Genomic DNA, 17,505 nt, shown 5'->3' on the forward strand with positions numbered 1-17,505 from the left:
ACCTGTTTTCTTTCAGTCAAATCTGGGAACAGATGGCTGCTTCTGATTTGTGTTTCCTGCAGTCTTCAGGCAGGTCACTTGGAGCAGTGGAATTGTTCTTACCTCTGCTTTCAGGTGTCTCAGAGCGCCAGGGGACTAGCTTTAGGCTGTTGGTACAGGCAGAAAGTGCAAGAATCTTGCCACTGACTGCTCCTAACTTCCTGTATCCAGCTGATCTAGGCAGGTTCCTCTTGGGCCAGGAATGTGAGCAAAACTGGCAGTCTCCCCTTACCTCTCAGGATTGTCTGCACTTCTGAGAGTCCAACTCTCTCCGCCATGGGATTTGGGTACAGAGAGCTGTGTGACCAGTTCAGTTCAGTTCCAGGGGCAGGCAGCATAAATTGGTTCTTAAACACAACAACTACATCTGGCTGTATTTCATAGGAGAGGCTGTACATCACTTGATGCTGGCTTATAGACTTAACTTTGTCAAATTACAAGAGAAATGTTTCCTGTAGACTGCTCTGCCCAAAGCAAATGCCACCTCCCATGGGTGTTATCATGCTGAAAAAATCAATCTCAATCTCTCTCTCTCTCTTCTCTCTCTCTCTCTCTCTCTCTCTCTCTCTCTCTCTTTTGCCACCCCCTCTAAGTGTTAAGAACATATTCCCTTTTCTGAACACTGCTCAACTTATGCTGTGGCCTTACTGTCTCTGTGCCTTCCAAATAACCACCTCTACCTATTAACACATGATTATAAAATATGGCAGAGAAACATATTTAAGCATCATACTTTAACTTTTGTCAGTATGGGATTTGAGAGACAAACCTAGCTTCATCCATGACAACAGAAATAGACAAGTGCTTTAAATTCTCTGGGCCTCAACTTCCCCATCTGAACAGAGATGATGACCTTGTCCAGAAAGAGTGGTGATGGCATTAAAGATAGGGAAGTGACTGGCACACAGTGGCATTCAACTAAAGATAAGTCCCCTTCTGTGCCCTTAACATATAAGTTGTAGTTGGGCACTATCTTCCAGAAGATGGAACACAGCTCTGTTTCTAGATTTTATATCTTAGGAGGCAAAGTTTTGCTGATGCATTCTTTGGCAATGCATCAGAGAACTGTTTCATTTGCCACTGTAGAAACAACAGCAGGGGTAGCAATGTTACCCCAAGATAGACAAAGCTGCAGCCATGATAGTCTGGTTAAAATAAAAAAAACCCACAATGGCACTGAAAGCAGCTCTGAGCCAAATAAACTGGATTGCGAGCTTCGTCTCCTTCCTACTCAACATGAGATTGGGCAAGCCAGCCTACACTCAACAAACCTCAACTGAAAAATAGTGGCATTGAGTATAAGGCACACACCTTTCATCCCAGTTCTAGGAGGTCAGGGCAAGAGGGTTACCATGAGTTCAAGGGTCAGTTTTGTGTATTACACTAAATAAGTAGTTACAAACTCTGCCCCAAGAAAAAAAAAGGCAATAAAAAGAGGAGAAAAAACAGAGGGTGAACTCTATTTCTGCAGTCATACCGGGAAGACAGGAAAATTAGGAGGGTGGTGTCTTAGAGATGTCAACAACTATGAAACAGGATGAAGGGAATTACAGAAAGCCATGACTGCAATTTCAGTTCAGTAAAAAGCTGTGTGTGTGTGTGTGTGTGTGTGTGTGTGTGTGTGTGTGTGTGTGTGTGTGTGTACACATGCAGAGTGTGTGTGTGTGTGACACTCACAGTAATGATAAAAATCCACTTAACCACTCTCTTGTCTTTTGCATGCCAAAGAGTCACAAATCTATAAATGCATCTATGCGAAGCCTGTAGGCAAAGGCCCCCAGCCCACGGCATCAGCAACTATGGGCATTCATTGCACTGCCAGTGTCCTTTGAAGTTTTCTCACATGGCATTCAGTTTCCTTTGTAAAATATTTCACACCTAAGCCCAACCAAGCCACAATAGAAGGTATCTCCAGGTAACACCATCCCCTGTTCAGATGGCGCCTTTGTCTCCAGGTCTTCCACTAGCCACACCCCCAAGTTCCTTACTAAGGCGGTTAGAAGAGGTGGTTGGTCACCTACAAAGTGCATATGGAAGAGTGAACCTTCCCGAACTTCTGAAAAAAGTCTTGCTGTGCTTGGGCCAAAGCTTCTTCGTCGATATAGATCGCAGGCCTCTTGGCCATGATGAAGTACTGCACCTTGCGCAGACTCCAGCCGATGACGTAGTGGAGCCAGCCGCATACCGCAGCAGTGGAGCGGCCCACACCAGCGTTGCAGTGGACATACACCGTGTGTCCGTTCTCCAGAAGCGCGTGCAGGAGACACACAGCCTGTGGCAGCATCTGCACGCGGCCTAGGTAGAGAAAGCATAGAACATGTGTGAATAGAGAAACCACCACGTCACTGCTAGTAATGCAATAATGCGCCACTGTGGCAGAACGTGGAGCTTGGAGAAGACAGGGTGTGGCAGCTTGCTTCATTTATTTGGTTTCAAGGCAAAAGGGAAACAAATTTAAAACCTGAGAATACCGAAGTGGAGAGAATATCCCAGAGGCAAGTCAGTTATGAACCTGACTACTCCAGGGACATCACTGCTTTTTGAACGGCTTTGCCCTTGTTGCAAACTTCTCTAGAAGCTAACTACCACATGCTTTTGTGAGGTTGTGGGTAGAAGAAAGGACTTTAACCTCTTTTTTAGAAGGGTTTGCCAAGATCTGGCGGTGGCTTTAGAGAGTTTCAAAGAAAACTTGATAAGTCCTGTCCCCCTCAATTTCACTTCCTTCTAGGCAAATGGAAAGTACGTAATTAGTTCCCGCTGGTTAACAACTTGGTCGTACTCACTGATTAGACAAAAGCGACTTGAAACAGAATTTAATACGCTCATTTTCATTCAAGTAGTGGAGTGGCTGGCTTACAGCCGACGCCTGTAAGATAACCACTCGTGTATGCCACCACCACAGCACAGTAAATACTGACATGGATGTGAGTCCTTCCTGTGTTGTTGGGAAGTTGTGCTGCTATTTTGGTGATTAGATTATCCAATCGTCTCTGCATCCTGAGAAGTTTGTTTGCACTTGTTGAGCCCCAATGGCTACTGGCATCCTGCCAGGCAGAAGAGTGCCCAACAACCAGCCTTTGAGCTTGAGCTCGGAGATGACTACTTTTTCTGCTCACAGGGTCTCTCTACAGACATGCTTAGCAAGATTTTTATCTGTCTAGTGTCTGGATGGACAACATCATGATCAATTACTTTGGAAGGAAATGAAAGAGGATCACTATTTAGAATTATCGAATTTTAACTATTCAGTTTCAACTTAGCATTGTCTAGTTTCTCTGTATCTCATAGAGAAGAACATAACCCCAGAAGGATATCCTGGGAGTACAGAGACCAGACCCATGTAGTCTTCACACTGTGGTTCCCATTGAATGGCTGAAGAGATGAGAAGCTGCTCTCTCATTTACAGATCTTTATGGAAGCCTAGATTCTCCTACAGGAGCATTCATTCCTTAGCTGTCCTTTTAGGAAGTACTAGTGCCCTGAAAGGGCCAATACAGCACCTCACCAGACCCAGTACCTCACCAGGAGTCAGTACCTCACCAGGACCCAGCACCTCACTAGGACCCAGTACCTCACCAGAAGACAGCACCTCACCAGGACCCAGCACCTCACCAGGACCCAGCACCTCACCAGGACCCAGCACCTCACCAGGACCCAGCACCTCACCAGGACCCAGCACCTCACCAGGACCCAGCACCTCACCAGGACCCAGCACCTCACCAGGACCCAGCACCTCACCAGGAGCCAGCACCTGGAAAGGTAGAGCTTTCACAGATGCTCACCATGGCTCCAAGGCCCCCTCAGTCACCCACCTCACTTCAGGTTTATCGTGCTCTGAGACAGAAGCAACTGCAGCAAAGTCATGATGTTATTCTAGTCTTCCTGCCTGAATTCTGTCAGCCCCTCTAAGGAAGCAGTGCAAAGTCACAGGCACCACCCAGCAGTTTTTAAATGTTTTCTCTCAGTTTCTTTGTGTGTCTGTCTGTCTCTCTCTATGTGTGTATGTGAGTCTCTATATGTGTCTCTCTGTCTCTGTCTCTCTGTCTCTGTTTCTCTTATAGGCACACGCGTGCATGTGTGCGCACGCGTGCGCACACACACACACACACACACACACACACACACACACACACTCCCCATTCCTAAAAGCATCTGAAATAGTTATATTCCAGCTCCCAGATGCCCAACAGTGGCCCAAATGTTAATTTCACATAATCTGTATTCATGATTTCACTAAGTAGCCTGCCACACATTTACCTGCAGTGAGCCGTATTGGATTTGGGCCTAGCCGCTTTGTGTATGCATAGCTCAAGGTGGCTACTTGACTCTGGGCTGCATGGCCACAGAGGTTTAACCTTGAATTGACTGCCATACAGACTTGAGGTTGTTGAACTAAGAGCCTCTCCCAGGAAGACCCTGGGAGCAATGACAGGATGTTTCAGCCTGAGCTAAACACCGGATGTCCCTGAGCAGATTCCTGAGAAGGGTTCGACCTTTTCAAAGAACATGTCCCCGGAAGACTGTTGCCTCTTTGTTATAGGAGGATATCTTGCAGTATAGTGATTCACCTTATATCCTTGGGCACTTCCCAAACTCCCCCACCCTAAGCTTCAGTTCCTGCTTCATTTCCTGCCTCAGAGCTTTAAATGCTGTACATTCCTCTCAATAAACGAGACCTTGACAACAGAACTCTTGCTTGGTCTCCTTCTTCTCTTCACCCCCATTTTGGCCCACAGGTAGAAAGCCTCTTCGGGACCCTGAATAACTGGGTCCCCGCTGGCGGGGACATTTACCCTCTGGGTGGCACTCCATATCCAGAGCATCCCATCAGCCAGTGGGTTCCTCGTGGCAATCTCAGTGTGCAACATCCACAATTTATCTCAAGATCAGAGGTGGGGAACATCCAGGGTATGTTGGAGTGACTAGACTAAGGGTAAGATCTGCTCCATCACAGTGAAATCTGTGAGCAGTTTCTGGTAGAAAGAGAAGCCCCCTGATGATTATGGAATCGTGGCTTCTTCCCGTTCTAGTCCCCAGGACAAGTTCCCTGCAATAGTTACCACATCAGGAATCAAACAGGAATATCTTAAATATACTTTTTCAATCTAATCCCCAATCCGTAAGGAGACCAGAGTGGCTGTCTGCAGTGGGAGCTGCAGGGCTCAATCTCAGCTGACCATTCTGCCACACTATGTCTTCCACAGAATCAGTCAAGACGCCCCCTGTAGACAGACATTCCTCAAGAACATATCTGCTCCAACAGCTCAGACGATGTGATTCCCTACCCTTTCCTTCCATCTGCAGAAAGGTTGTTCAAGAAACAAGGCCACTGTCCAGCCCACTGTGGAAATCAGTGTGTTGGTTCCTCAGGAATCTGGGAACAAACCTATCTCAGGATCCAGCCACACTCCCCAAAGGACTCTACATCCTACTGCAGAGACACCTGCTCAATCTTGTTCACTGCTGCTCTATTCATGATAGCTAGACATTGAAAGCAGCCAAGATTGTCAGCCAATAAATAAATGCATAAAGAAAATGAAATACACACAACGAAACAGTATTCCGCTGTTAAAAAGAAGGAAATCATGAAATTCCCAGGTAGGTGGATGGAAAATCATCCCGAGTGAAGTAATCCAGACCCAGAAAGAAAAATATGGTATGTATTCTCTTATATGTGGATGTTAGCTCTTTGATAAGCAGGCTACAGGGGTTCAACCTGTGTAACCAAGAGGACAGGTGTAGAGGAAGGGACCAGATGGGGAATCAAGGATGTCCCTTGGAAGGGGAGCTAGAATAGATAGTTGTGGATAGATGGAGTGGGGACTAGAACCACAGGATCAAATGGGTAGAAAGACTGTAGTAGGCCATGGAGATGGGAGATAGCAAGGCAGCAAGCCTGTCTAGACACACAGGACTGACAGACATATGAAGTCACAGAGACTGTGGCAGCATGCACAAGTAGACAGGCCTGCACCCATCTAACCCAGATGGGGTTCCAGTGTTGAGAGAAGTGGGCACAAGCCCCCATCCCTATCCCAGAAGCTATCTCCAACTGATAACTGCTCCCAAAGGGAAACTTTTCTCTGATGGAGTCTCGCTGGGTACACAAACCGCACGTGAGGACAGCCCCACGCTCAGCTAACTGATGACATTGTTGGAGGTTTTGTTTGTTTGTTTGTTTTTTACCCTACAGAACCTTTGCTTACATATGACGGTTACCAGTTTTGTCTTCTTCTATGCATTCTCTCTGTGTGCAAGTACGTGTGCTCCTGTGTCTGCATGTCTGCATGTGTTTCTTGTGCCTTTCCTTCCTATTTGTTTTGTCCTGTTCTTGTTAGTGTTTACTGTGTTCTTTTATTTATTTAGATTCCTGTCCCTTTTCTAATGAGAAAGAAAGATTGTGAGTTTGGGTAAGTGGAAGGAGGGGGGCCTAGGAAGGAGGAGAGGAGGCTCATAACTGAAGATATTGTATGAAAAAAATCTACTTCCAATAAATGATGAAGAAAGTCCACAGCTTAGGAGTTAGAGAACGAGTCTTGCTTCTCTGGGGGAATCCTATAGCAGGTGCTATATCTCTTATCCTCAACTTCTGCACGAAGGAACTGAGGCCTGGAGATCTGTCCTGGTTATTTAAACCGTTATCCATTGCTGCCCAACAGTCTGACTCCAAAGCCGGAGTCTTCGCTCCTGTGCTGTGTTCCTGCCTCATCCACCCGGCTGCTGGTACCTTCTGCGTCATCTCAGTCTCTGCTCTCACAAGTCCCTCCACGTGGCTGTGACCCTGTGAGACCCGAAGTATTTTCCTGGCTCTAAGACATTTGCATCCATTGTCTCCAATGCAGACAGCCTGAGTCACCAAGGAATGAAAACAGGATCCCCAGTGTACAAGGGAGTCCATGCCAGTCAGAGCACCAAAAGGTAAGTTTAATCTGTTCATGTGTGAGTATGCATGTGCGTGTGTGTGTGTACATGTGTGTGTGTGTGACACAGAATTTGATAAGTTTCCAGCCTTAAGCAGTACAGTGGAAAAAAAAAAGAAAACCTAATTATTTTGTAAAGGTTTATTTTATTGTTATCATGTGTATGATTGTTTGCCTCCATTTACACACATGTGTCCTGTGCAGATTCTGTGATGGTGGGAACCAGAAGGGGGTGTCAAATCCCCTGAAACTGGAGTGACAGACGGTTGTGAGCTACCATGTGCGAGCTGGGAATCCCAAGTCCTCTGCAGGAGCAGCAAGCGCTCTTAACCACTGAGCCATCTCCCCAGTTCCCAGATTCTTTTTTTCTTATGGAAAATATTCCAGGTTTTTAAATGTTGCTAACTAAATTGGAAAAAAAAAAAAAAAGATCGCAAACCTTATGTAGGTCAAACAAAATACTCCACCATCTGTGTTTCTCTCCTTGGAATTTAAAACAAGCGTTGGGTGTAAATAGACACTCAACAATCATTACATCCTCTATAAAAAGGAACGGGGAACAACAGTCAGGCAATCCTACTTGTTTGATCTGACACATGGTTCTACCTCTTGCTCCATACCTGCTGAGAGGCTAATCTAAGTCTGGAATGACTAAAAGCTCCCTGAAAGGGAGGCAGGTATAGAACAGGCCAAGGCGATAAGAAATGGAAGAACATTTTGTCATCCGACTCTACTACCTGAGTTAAGGGAGGTCGAAAGCCTCTCAAAGGTCTAAAGTTGACCAAGGAAGAAATCTACAGCTACATCTACATCTTTCCTTTCTTATCCTGGGAGTGACATACAACTGTACATTATTATTTTACCTAGAACGTCTTGTTTTCCACCTTTGGGATATAGTACAAATGAGGGTCTATCTTATCTGTAACATCTTTTGGTAAATAAAGAACTCCCACCCCTAACTGAGGGCTATGGGCACTTGACAGCTTCTCGGCAGGAGAGCCATTTTTCCTTGCAAAAGTGTCTCCTCTAGGTTGACCATGCACCATATAGGCAGCACAAAGCGAGTACCATGATTTACTTAGAAAACAAAGAAAAAGAGAGTGCAAAATGGAAAGTGTATAAGAAGGTAAGGGTGCTGAATGGATCTAGAAGGAATTACAGGGAGGCCTGTAGGTGGGGGTGTCCAAATACATTTTACGAAATTCTCAGAATTAATAAAATTCTTTTAAACTTGTGACTACTCCTATAGTCTGTTACAGTAATCTCTATATAATAGAGATCCCATCCCTGGATGGCCAGTACAGGAATAGACCTGCCTATACCACAAGCTAGCTAGCCCCCAAGGACAGCCAGGCTCCCGCCAGGTATTTAGGCTCCAAGGTCAGTGTTGCAGCAGAAAGGCAGAGGTGAATTGAGTCTGCTGAACGAGAGAATGACTGAAGCCGGGATAATGAAGCAACGCCCAGGGTCTTAGAACTCCCTGGGAAGGAAAGGGTTAAGCTGTTACAGGAACAGAGCAGAGATCAATACTCAATGGAACTTCCCCTGAGATAGGAGTTTAAATGAGCCAATACAGTTTATTTCTTTGATTTGAGTTTTTTTTTTTTCCCATTCCCAGGTGAAAGAGACAAACCTTAAAAAAAAAAAAAAAAAAAAGAGAGAGAGAGAGAAGAAGAAGAAGAACTGAAAAGGAAGATGTCTAAGCCAGCCGTCCTTATATGACAAAATGTACAACGGGAAGGATCAATAGGACAATTGACTGCAGCCAGTCTATGACAATCGAGTCTAACAGACTCTCCTTCCAGACTTCGCCCGACAGCATTATGCAGCAGCTCGGAATGCTTCCAGACAGATCCTGCTCCTCCCCCTGGAGTTCTAAAAATACCCAGGTAGAGTAATCTATACGTGCCCTGGTCTGTAATTGTACGCTACATAGATTAATCTGTTGGGAGAAAGTCACCCTGCCACTCTGGAATGGTTAACTCTTTGATAACCTGTCAAGGTCCAACCGAACCAAAGAAATCCTTTCTTCAGAGTCAGAGTTTGGGCTACTGCAGTGGTGAGCTCCTTGGCTCTCACCCTGTTGCTATGTTAGCTCTGCATGGAGTTACCATGGACACCCTGACCTGGTGACCCAGTGAGCCCCCACAGCCATGCTTTGAATACAATTACAATGGCTCCTAGCCATAGATGACACCAAGCTACTGTGCAAATTGCCTTTTAACCTCAGACCCTTCCTTTAGCAGAGCACGGGATGGGGTGAGAGAGTAGCAGTGAGAATGAATGGCTCCACTGCTCCCTGCAGGTTCCCCTCCTGTTTACCCAGGTGGGCAACAAAGTTGCGAAATTAGAACCACAGAAGCCAAGCAAAAATCTCTGGCACAATTCTTTGTCTTAAAACTAGAGGAACGGGCTGGGGATTTAGCTCAGCCCACAAGGCCCTGGGTTCGGTCCCCAGCTCCCAAAAAAAGAACCAAAAAAAAAAAAAAAAAAAAAAAAAACTAGAGGAACAATCTTCCGAGAGTTCATCTGTCCTTCTGTTTATGCAAACTGGTTTGTTTGGGGTTTGGCCTCAAGAAAAGGCAGGGCTCTGGAATTCCACCTGAGGTTTCTGAAGGGTCAAGATGGCCAGTGAGGTGGGTTTCCTATGGCCCTCAGGGGCTCTGCTTTACAGACCTCTGGTTGCTGGGAGACAAACTATGTCCCCTCAGTGCACGACTTCGCTTGACTGCAACTCATCAAGAACTGAAACCATGTGGGCCTGGGAACACTGCTTGAAGCATACAAAGAAACGGGTAGTTGCTACCTCGCAGCCCGGCTTTGGGAGCAGCAGTTCTGTGAGTCAGAATGACACACTTGAAATCTGGGACATGACTCTTTCCAGTCTTAGGTCCTGGTCCCATTACATAACCGTTTTTGTACCTGTCTCTTCCTCTGCAAAATGGGCTGACTACAATGTCTGCCTAGAATCTTCTTGAAGCTGATGAATTAATCCATTTTGTTCCTGAGAGGTGTTGGGAGACATAGCATGCATTACACAGAGAGAGCTGAGTGGGGGAGAAATGTTTTCTAGCTTCCTGGCCAGGCTTCACTGCCAATTTTACCCAGAAGAGCAAATCACCAAACTCCCCAACCCCATGCACCCTCTACAGCTCTCTGCTGCCCCCTGCTGACACGTTAGTAATACTGTCATCGGGATGTCATTCTCTTACCAGAAAAGTCAGCCCTAATTTTCAGCAACTGTCAATCGTATCTATAAATGGCTCTTCTACAAGTCCAAGCTTCTGTGCCCTTTTCTGTGCTCCTCCTTGCCCCCACATTGCCCTCTCTCTGCCCACATCTCCCCGTCCAAGCCAGGCCTACTTCAAATGCCATGAAAATCGTGTAGCCTGCCTATCTGCCCGTCTAGAGAAGCCATAATCTCCAGGGCACATGGCATCGTTCACTGTCCATTCTCCTCTGCGCTGTAATTGGTTCTGAACTTGTCTTGCTGCTGCGTACTTATGTTGTCACAACTATGACTTATTTGCCTGCTTCCCCAGCGGTACCCGACCATGATAACCCATTCATAATGACTGTTCTTGCATGATTCCCAGTCCACGCCGACTCACTACCGTGCTCCTCCCCACACCCTCCATGCCTCACCTCCCAGTTACCACCCATCTTCCTGCACCCTCCTCACTGGACTCCCAGACCCAGCTCCAGTCTGTTCACGTAGCAATAGAAATACTTCCGGTAAACAAACTAAGACAAAAGGAACCTTTGCATCCCCCCGGCTTCTCCTTTCTCCTTCTCCTGTGACATCGTTCCTGTGACATCATTCCTGTGACATCATTCCTGTGACATCATTCCTGTGACATCGCTGCAGTAGCTCAAGTCCTAAGGGTGCTTTCATAGTCTCAGTTCTTTAGCCACATTGATCTTTCAGTTCACAACATGCCGCATCCTCTAGGGGCATAAGACTCTTCTAAATTGCTTTCTTCCATCCTCTCCCATCTTGCCCTCTCCCCAGTCACTGCTCAGACAGTACCTCAGACATCACTGCCTCGAAAAGCTTTCTAGATTATCTACACAAGCTCTCCGAACTATCTGTGTGTCTTTAAAACCAACCCGTTGTGCTTTTAAACCCCTACTTTAGTTCATTCATTAACACTTGCCATCCTTTAGGGAGTATATGCACTGTGTTCCCAGTCATCAGCATAACACCACCACACAGTAGATTGCATATATATATATATATATATGTATATGTATATATGTATATATATATATACATATGAAATGACATTTCCTTATGTGGATTCCATTTTTATAACTCATAGTTAAGGCATTCAGTTATAGATGACGGAAAGACAAACAGGAACCCCTGAAGCAAGTTCATCAGGGACTCAGAGTGCTCCTTCCGGCCCTTACCCTCAGTGCTCATGTCTGGAGTAGGCATCCAGATATAGGCCAAGCCTTCTTCCTTATACAGCTTCATCATGGTGTCTGGAGTCATGGGTTCCGGGTAGCGGTTGCAGCCTGAAGAATTCTGGATGATATCCCATTCAGTCTGGAAATTCATGACAGCCGTAATTCCCAGTTCATGCTTCAGTTTGATGGTCACATGCTCCAGTTGTCGAGGGCAGCTACCCAACCAGATATTTGGTAGAATTCTAGAAAGATCGTACAGGGTCAACCATTACTAAGGTTCTAACTTGAGTTCTCAGGAAGGCTAAGGAAAGGCTGGATTTTAAGGATATAAGAAATAATACTAATTTTTTTTAAAACTACTTGTATTGCTGTTTTAGGAAAACTTATTATGAGATCGACAAGCACACCAGGAAGTTGACATTAAAAACTAAGTCCAGCAACATATGAAAATAAACTCACCAAGTTGAACATACTCTATGACTGTTACACAAATTCTATCAATTCATTTTAAATACATTAAACATAAAAACCACCTACAGCCATCTCAAATCCAAAATTTAAAAAAAAAAAACATATTTCAACACAGCCATCACCACTCCTTAATCACTTCATAAAATTCTTCCAACAGTGTTAGACCTGTGAAGCACACTAAATTTAGGAAACAGAAAACTTGTGTTAAATAAATTCAAAACCAAAGATTAAGTCCATTATCCCCCAAACGTTTTCTATATGTTCATAAGAGATGTCATAAAGGGCTCTCCCTTTAAGTTCATTGGTTTTCTTTAAAACTATCAGTAAAAGATAGATAGATAGATGGATGGATGGATGGATATATAGACAGACAGACAGACAGATAGGAAGGAGAGAGCGAATATTACCATCGAGTTTCAGATATCCACTATTTCCCAGGTGACCTTGTTTATTCAAATTCTAAATCTTGAGAAACATTTCCCTAGAGACTCAACTACACGAGTTGTGCCATGTATTTAAATCGTTCAGCTTAAGATATGTAGTTGAGAGAAACACAAATAGAGTTCTCTTTGTACTTGCAACATACAAAAAGAAGCATAATGGAAAGAAAATAATTCTTGTGTAAAAATAATGCTTCCGGTTTCCGCCTGCACCAATGACTGACACAGTCCCACAGCTCTCTGTACCCAGATCCCACGGGGAGGACAGCTGGAGCTCTCAGAAGCGCAGACAATCCTGAGAGCTCAGGGGAGACTACCACTTCTGCTCACATTCCTGAACCAAGAGGAACCTGCCTGGAGCCTTCTGGACATAGGAACCTAGGAGCAGTCACAGAAAGGATCCTTCCAGTCTGCCTGCACCCAGAGCTGAAAGCCAGTCACTAGGAGCGCTGACACACCTGAGAGAGCAGAGCTAAGACCACCACTTCTGCTCCTAGGGACCTGCCTGGAGTCCTCAGGACACAGGAACCAGGAGCAAGGGTCCTCAAGTTTCCACCTGTGCCAGCAGCCGACCTGGTCCCACAGCTTTCTGTACCCAGATCCCCTGGAGAGAGAACAGGACACTCAGAAGTACTAACAATCCTGAGAGCACAGGGGAGACCACCACTTCTGATCGCATTCCTGGCCCAAGAGGAACCCTCCTGGAGTGCTCTGGACACAGGAACCAAGGAGCAGACTGGGACTCGATCCTTCCAGTTTCCGCCTGCACACTGAGCTAACCCTGTCCCACAGCTCTTGGTACCCAGATCCCTCTGGGAGAAAGCTGGTCTCCAGGAGTGCTGATAGACAGGATTACAGGAGGGTCAAGCCACTGTCACAGACAGCAAGACAAGCTAACACCAGAGACAACCAGATGGTGAGAGGCAAGCAGAGGAAACCAAGCAACAGAAACCAAGACTACTTGGCATCATCAGAGCCCAGTTCTACCACCAAAGCAAATACTGGATATTCAAACACACCACCAAAGCAAGATTTGTATTTAAATCACATCTCATGATGATGACACAGGACATTAAGAAGAAGATAAATAACTCCCTTGAGGAAATACAGGACAACACAGGTAAACAAGTAGAATCCCTTAAAGAGGAAACACAAAAATCCCTTAAAGAATTATAAGAAAACGCAAACAAACATGTGAAGGAATCGAACACAACCATCCAGGATTTAAAAATGGAAATAGAAACAATAAAGAAAGCACAAAGGGAGACAACCCTGGAGATAGAAAACCTAGGGAAGAGACAGGGAGCTGTAGATATAAGCATCACCAACATAACACAAGAGATAGAAGAGAGACTCTTAGGGGGCAGAAGATATCATAGAAAACATCAACACAAAAATCAAAGATAATGTAAAACACAAAAAGCTCCTAACCCAAAACATCCAGGAAATCCAGGACACAATGAGAAGAGCAAACCTAAGGATAATAGGTAGAGAAGAGAATGAAGACTCCCAACTTACAGGGCCAGTAATGTCTTCAACAAAATTATAGAAGAAAACTTCCCTAACCTAAGGAAGATGTGCCCATAAATATACAAGAAGCCTACAGAACTCCAAATAGATTGGACCAGAAAAGAAATTCCTCCCATCACATAATAGTCAAAACACCAAATGCACAAAACAAGGAAAGAATACTAAAAGCAGTAAGGGAGAAAAAGTCAAGTAACATATAAAGGCAGACCTATCAGAATCACACCAGACTTCTCACCAGAGACTGTTGTTCTGACAATAGTATTGTAACTCTAATCATATTTTAAACACAGACACATATGTGGCTGCAGAGACTGCCCAGTGGTTAAAAGCACCTATTGCTCTTGCAGAGGACCCAGGTTTAGTTCCCAGCAACCACATGGAAGCTAAAAAGTGTCTGTTACACCAGTTCCAGTGTACCTGGTGCCATTTTTGGGCCCTTATGGGTACTGCAAAAACAGTGCACAGACATACATGCAAGTAAAACAAGTATATTTTTATTGTGCATGTATGTAAATAAAAGAGGGATCTAGAGCAAAATAGACGTTCCATATTAGATATCTGAAAAAGCACTCTAATGTTTTTTAACCTATAACAGAAGTAGTGTTACAGATAGCCAGAAAGGCCAACTTTAAATGCCAGTACTGGTATTTGGTAATAACGTTATGACTTTAGGGCAAGGCACTTACCATGTCTAAGACTCTGAAGTTTTCCTCTTTGCAATGGGTCTAAAGGAACTGAATTACAGAAATTTTCCATGAACTAACTACAATTAAGTACTAGTCATTTGAATAAGGTACTCACTGACATACTGAAACTAAGTACAGTTTATATGACGCTATAATCATATTTCATATTGAGCATCATACTGACATACCGTGTGAGTGCATCATACTAGCTAAAATCCAACTTTAGTTTTCTCTATTTTCTTCACTCGAATGCCACAAGGTATAGAACAGCCGCCTACTTTTTAGCATGAAGTCTATGTTGGTTTTCTTTCTTTTGTTTTCATTTGTTTGTCTTCTGTTTTTTTATTTTATTTTTGCTTCTTTGTTTTGGCAATTCTTGTTGTTGCTGAGGTGAACCTGAAAACCTCTTCAAATGTAGGTATTTCTCATCCTCAGTAGAAATATCTCAAAAGACATAACTACCTTTCTAAGGCTAAACCCCTGTTGACCAGACAAGAAAGGTTATTTTTTTCCCCAGGTTCTTATCTAAAAGGCTTGCAACATGTCCTTATGGAAATTCTTATTAAAATATGACAGGGTGAAATGAAGGTATAAATGCAAAAAGAACCAAGAGAAGCATAGAGGTGCTGGAAGATGGGCATGGGATCTCTGTATGAGAGTCTTCTGGGTACACTACACATGCAGAATGCCGAGACCTGCACCAGGGAGGATGAGGTCCCTGAGGGCTTAATGTTCACACAGTGCAAACATTTGACAGCCGATTGTGTGCCTGTCTCTTCCCTCTGCTAGGGAATGAGGATACCTAGACACACAGCCATCTTTCTGTTCCTCCTGTAACGCTCCTCCTCCAGGATCCTGCAGAATGCCTTTGCAGTGGTTGTTTGGGACCTCCAGACGTATACTCTGCAGTTGGGCTGAACACACTCGGCTACACCACGCTGTGAGAACGGGAAGCAGGAACCTCGTTTAGGTAATTAAGTAGCATAACCTATTGAATAGAATCACTTGTTTTGCTGGGAAAAATTTTAAGTGGACTGGCAAAATGTCAAAATGTGTATTGATGACAGAAAAATTGAATTTCAAATGTTACTCAGAGTGCTCTTAAATTCTGTTCATTTTGAATAGGGGCATTTTAATACATTCAGTACATGCAAAAATAAAGTGGCTGGCTGGTTTTTCACAAAGGATTTTATTAAAACGTGAAAAAACACTTCACTTTGATATGCAAAAGGTAAACCCGGTTGAGCATTAGGGGGGTGCAGGTGAGAACAGACTCCCTACCAGAGTCAGTCTATAGAATCCCAATGTTGCTAAAAGGAGCATGGGGAGGGGGTTATTCTGTTTTCTCATTCTGCTCTGCTCCTAAAATAAATTTTAAACAATGGAAAAGTCAAAGCAAAAATTAAGGCCAGGGTCAACATTAAATAGATAGGTAGATATGCATCCGACATTATGTGTCTAATGAAAACAAGTCTTTACACATCTGCATCACAAATAAACCCCAGACTCTATAGTAGGTATTTCCAACATTTTCATAACCTACATGACTCTTTGTCTGGTGATATGATAATTCAAGTTCTACAGTTAAGAAAGGAGAATTAAATAATGTCTGACTATTTTTATTTTATTTATTTTTTAAAGAATTATTTATTTATGTGTATGTGTACACTGTTGCTGTCTTCAGATACACCAGAAGAGGGCACCAGATTCCATTGCAGATGGTTGTGAGCCACCATGTGGTTGCCGGGAATTGAACTCAGGACCTCTGGAAGAGCAGTCAGTGCCCTTAACCGCTGAGCCATCTCTCCAGCCCTGTCCGATTATTTTAAACAAGAGGTTGTGAACCCAGAATACAGATAATTGAAGGTAGACTTTGCAGAGACCACTGTACTAAAAAATGGAGAATGAGTTAAAAGTAGAATCAAACCGAGGGTCATATGGGGTGCAGAGGTAAAGCCTGGGGTTTGCTAGAAACACACAAATCAGTGGGTTCTGCTAAACAGACAGCCGAAGTGCCTGTCCCTTAGAGCCATCCTGTTCCTGCTCGTTCTAACAGCAGGTGACATAGCCTTACTTACACCCTGGAGGTAATGAGGTGCACACTGTACTTCCTAAACTGTAAATCAGCTTTTGCTTCACTCAGAAGGGTAATTGGACACTATTAAAAATTCATTTTTGTTCATTTCCACTTGTGTCTAGTCTTCTTTCTGTGTCAGTGGTAATTTAAATGGTTTTTAATATGAATGCTTTTAAGGTAAAAGATAATTATTGAAATGTGAGATTTACATAGTAAAAAAAAAAATCTCCTCTAGATAAATTTAAACAAGTGGGTGGCTTACCGTTGTATCATACATTGTACTATAAGCCCCCCAGACATATTTATGAATAATTTTCCTTAGACTCTGAGTTATGATAGAGACTCTTGGCTGCAATGTTATAGATTATTTAGAAAGGTCAGATGGCAGCCACTGTGCCAAATGAATATTAACACTCCGTCAACCCAGAATGAAGTTCCCAAGCCAGGCTTCACCCTCACATTCCAGAAAATACCTTTATACAAGCGTCCATTCACCAGGATTCTAATGGGCTGCCTGCCTTTTCTGTGTTCTTAGAAACTACCCATTTATCTATGGAACTGCATTTCAGACCCACTGGCTCGGCACGTCTCAGTAAGTGGTGGAAGAAGTTTATTACATACATTAGTTCCTTTTAAAGGGAGTAAATATTTTCAGACTAAAAAATAAAAATCCAGGGACACTCAACTCTGTAAATGAAGATACTTCTCAATTTAAATCCACGCCCTTCTCCAAAAGACTTAGAGTCAGAATGAGAAACTGGAAACCATTAAGGACATAGTTAAGAATAGGAAGTGTGTCCGTGTTTTAATGCACACTGTTCTCAGAAATATCTAAAATAAGCCTGCTTGTGAGACATGAGAAATATTTAATAAAGTTATATGCATTAAGAATAGAATACTGGGAACTGGAGAGATGGCTCAGTGGTTTA

At 43.9% G+C, this 17,505-nt stretch overlaps 1 protein-coding gene across 1 annotated transcript in view; it reads right to left on the reverse strand.

The window, feature by feature from the left end:
- Positions 1 to 1,509: 1,509 nt before the first annotated feature.
- Positions 1,510 to 17,505, reverse strand: part of Epm2a (EPM2A glucan phosphatase, laforin) — a 113,453-nt gene continuing 97,457 nt past the window's right edge. Inside the window, exons 3-4 of the mRNA XM_032894979.1 lie at positions 11,373 to 11,614; positions 1,510 to 2,334 (exon numbers count right to left, since the gene is read on the reverse strand). Of these exons, the coding sequence (XP_032750870.1) occupies positions 2,057 to 2,334; positions 11,373 to 11,614 (520 nt within the window). The 3' untranslated portion in view covers positions 1,510 to 2,056. The remainder of the gene's footprint in view (positions 2,335 to 11,372; positions 11,615 to 17,505) is intronic.

This window comes from Rattus rattus, chromosome 2 (genome assembly GCF_011064425.1).
Source record: "Rattus rattus isolate New Zealand chromosome 2, Rrattus_CSIRO_v1, whole genome shotgun sequence".
NCBI classification, from domain to species: Eukaryota; Metazoa; Chordata; class Mammalia; order Rodentia; family Muridae; genus Rattus; species Rattus rattus.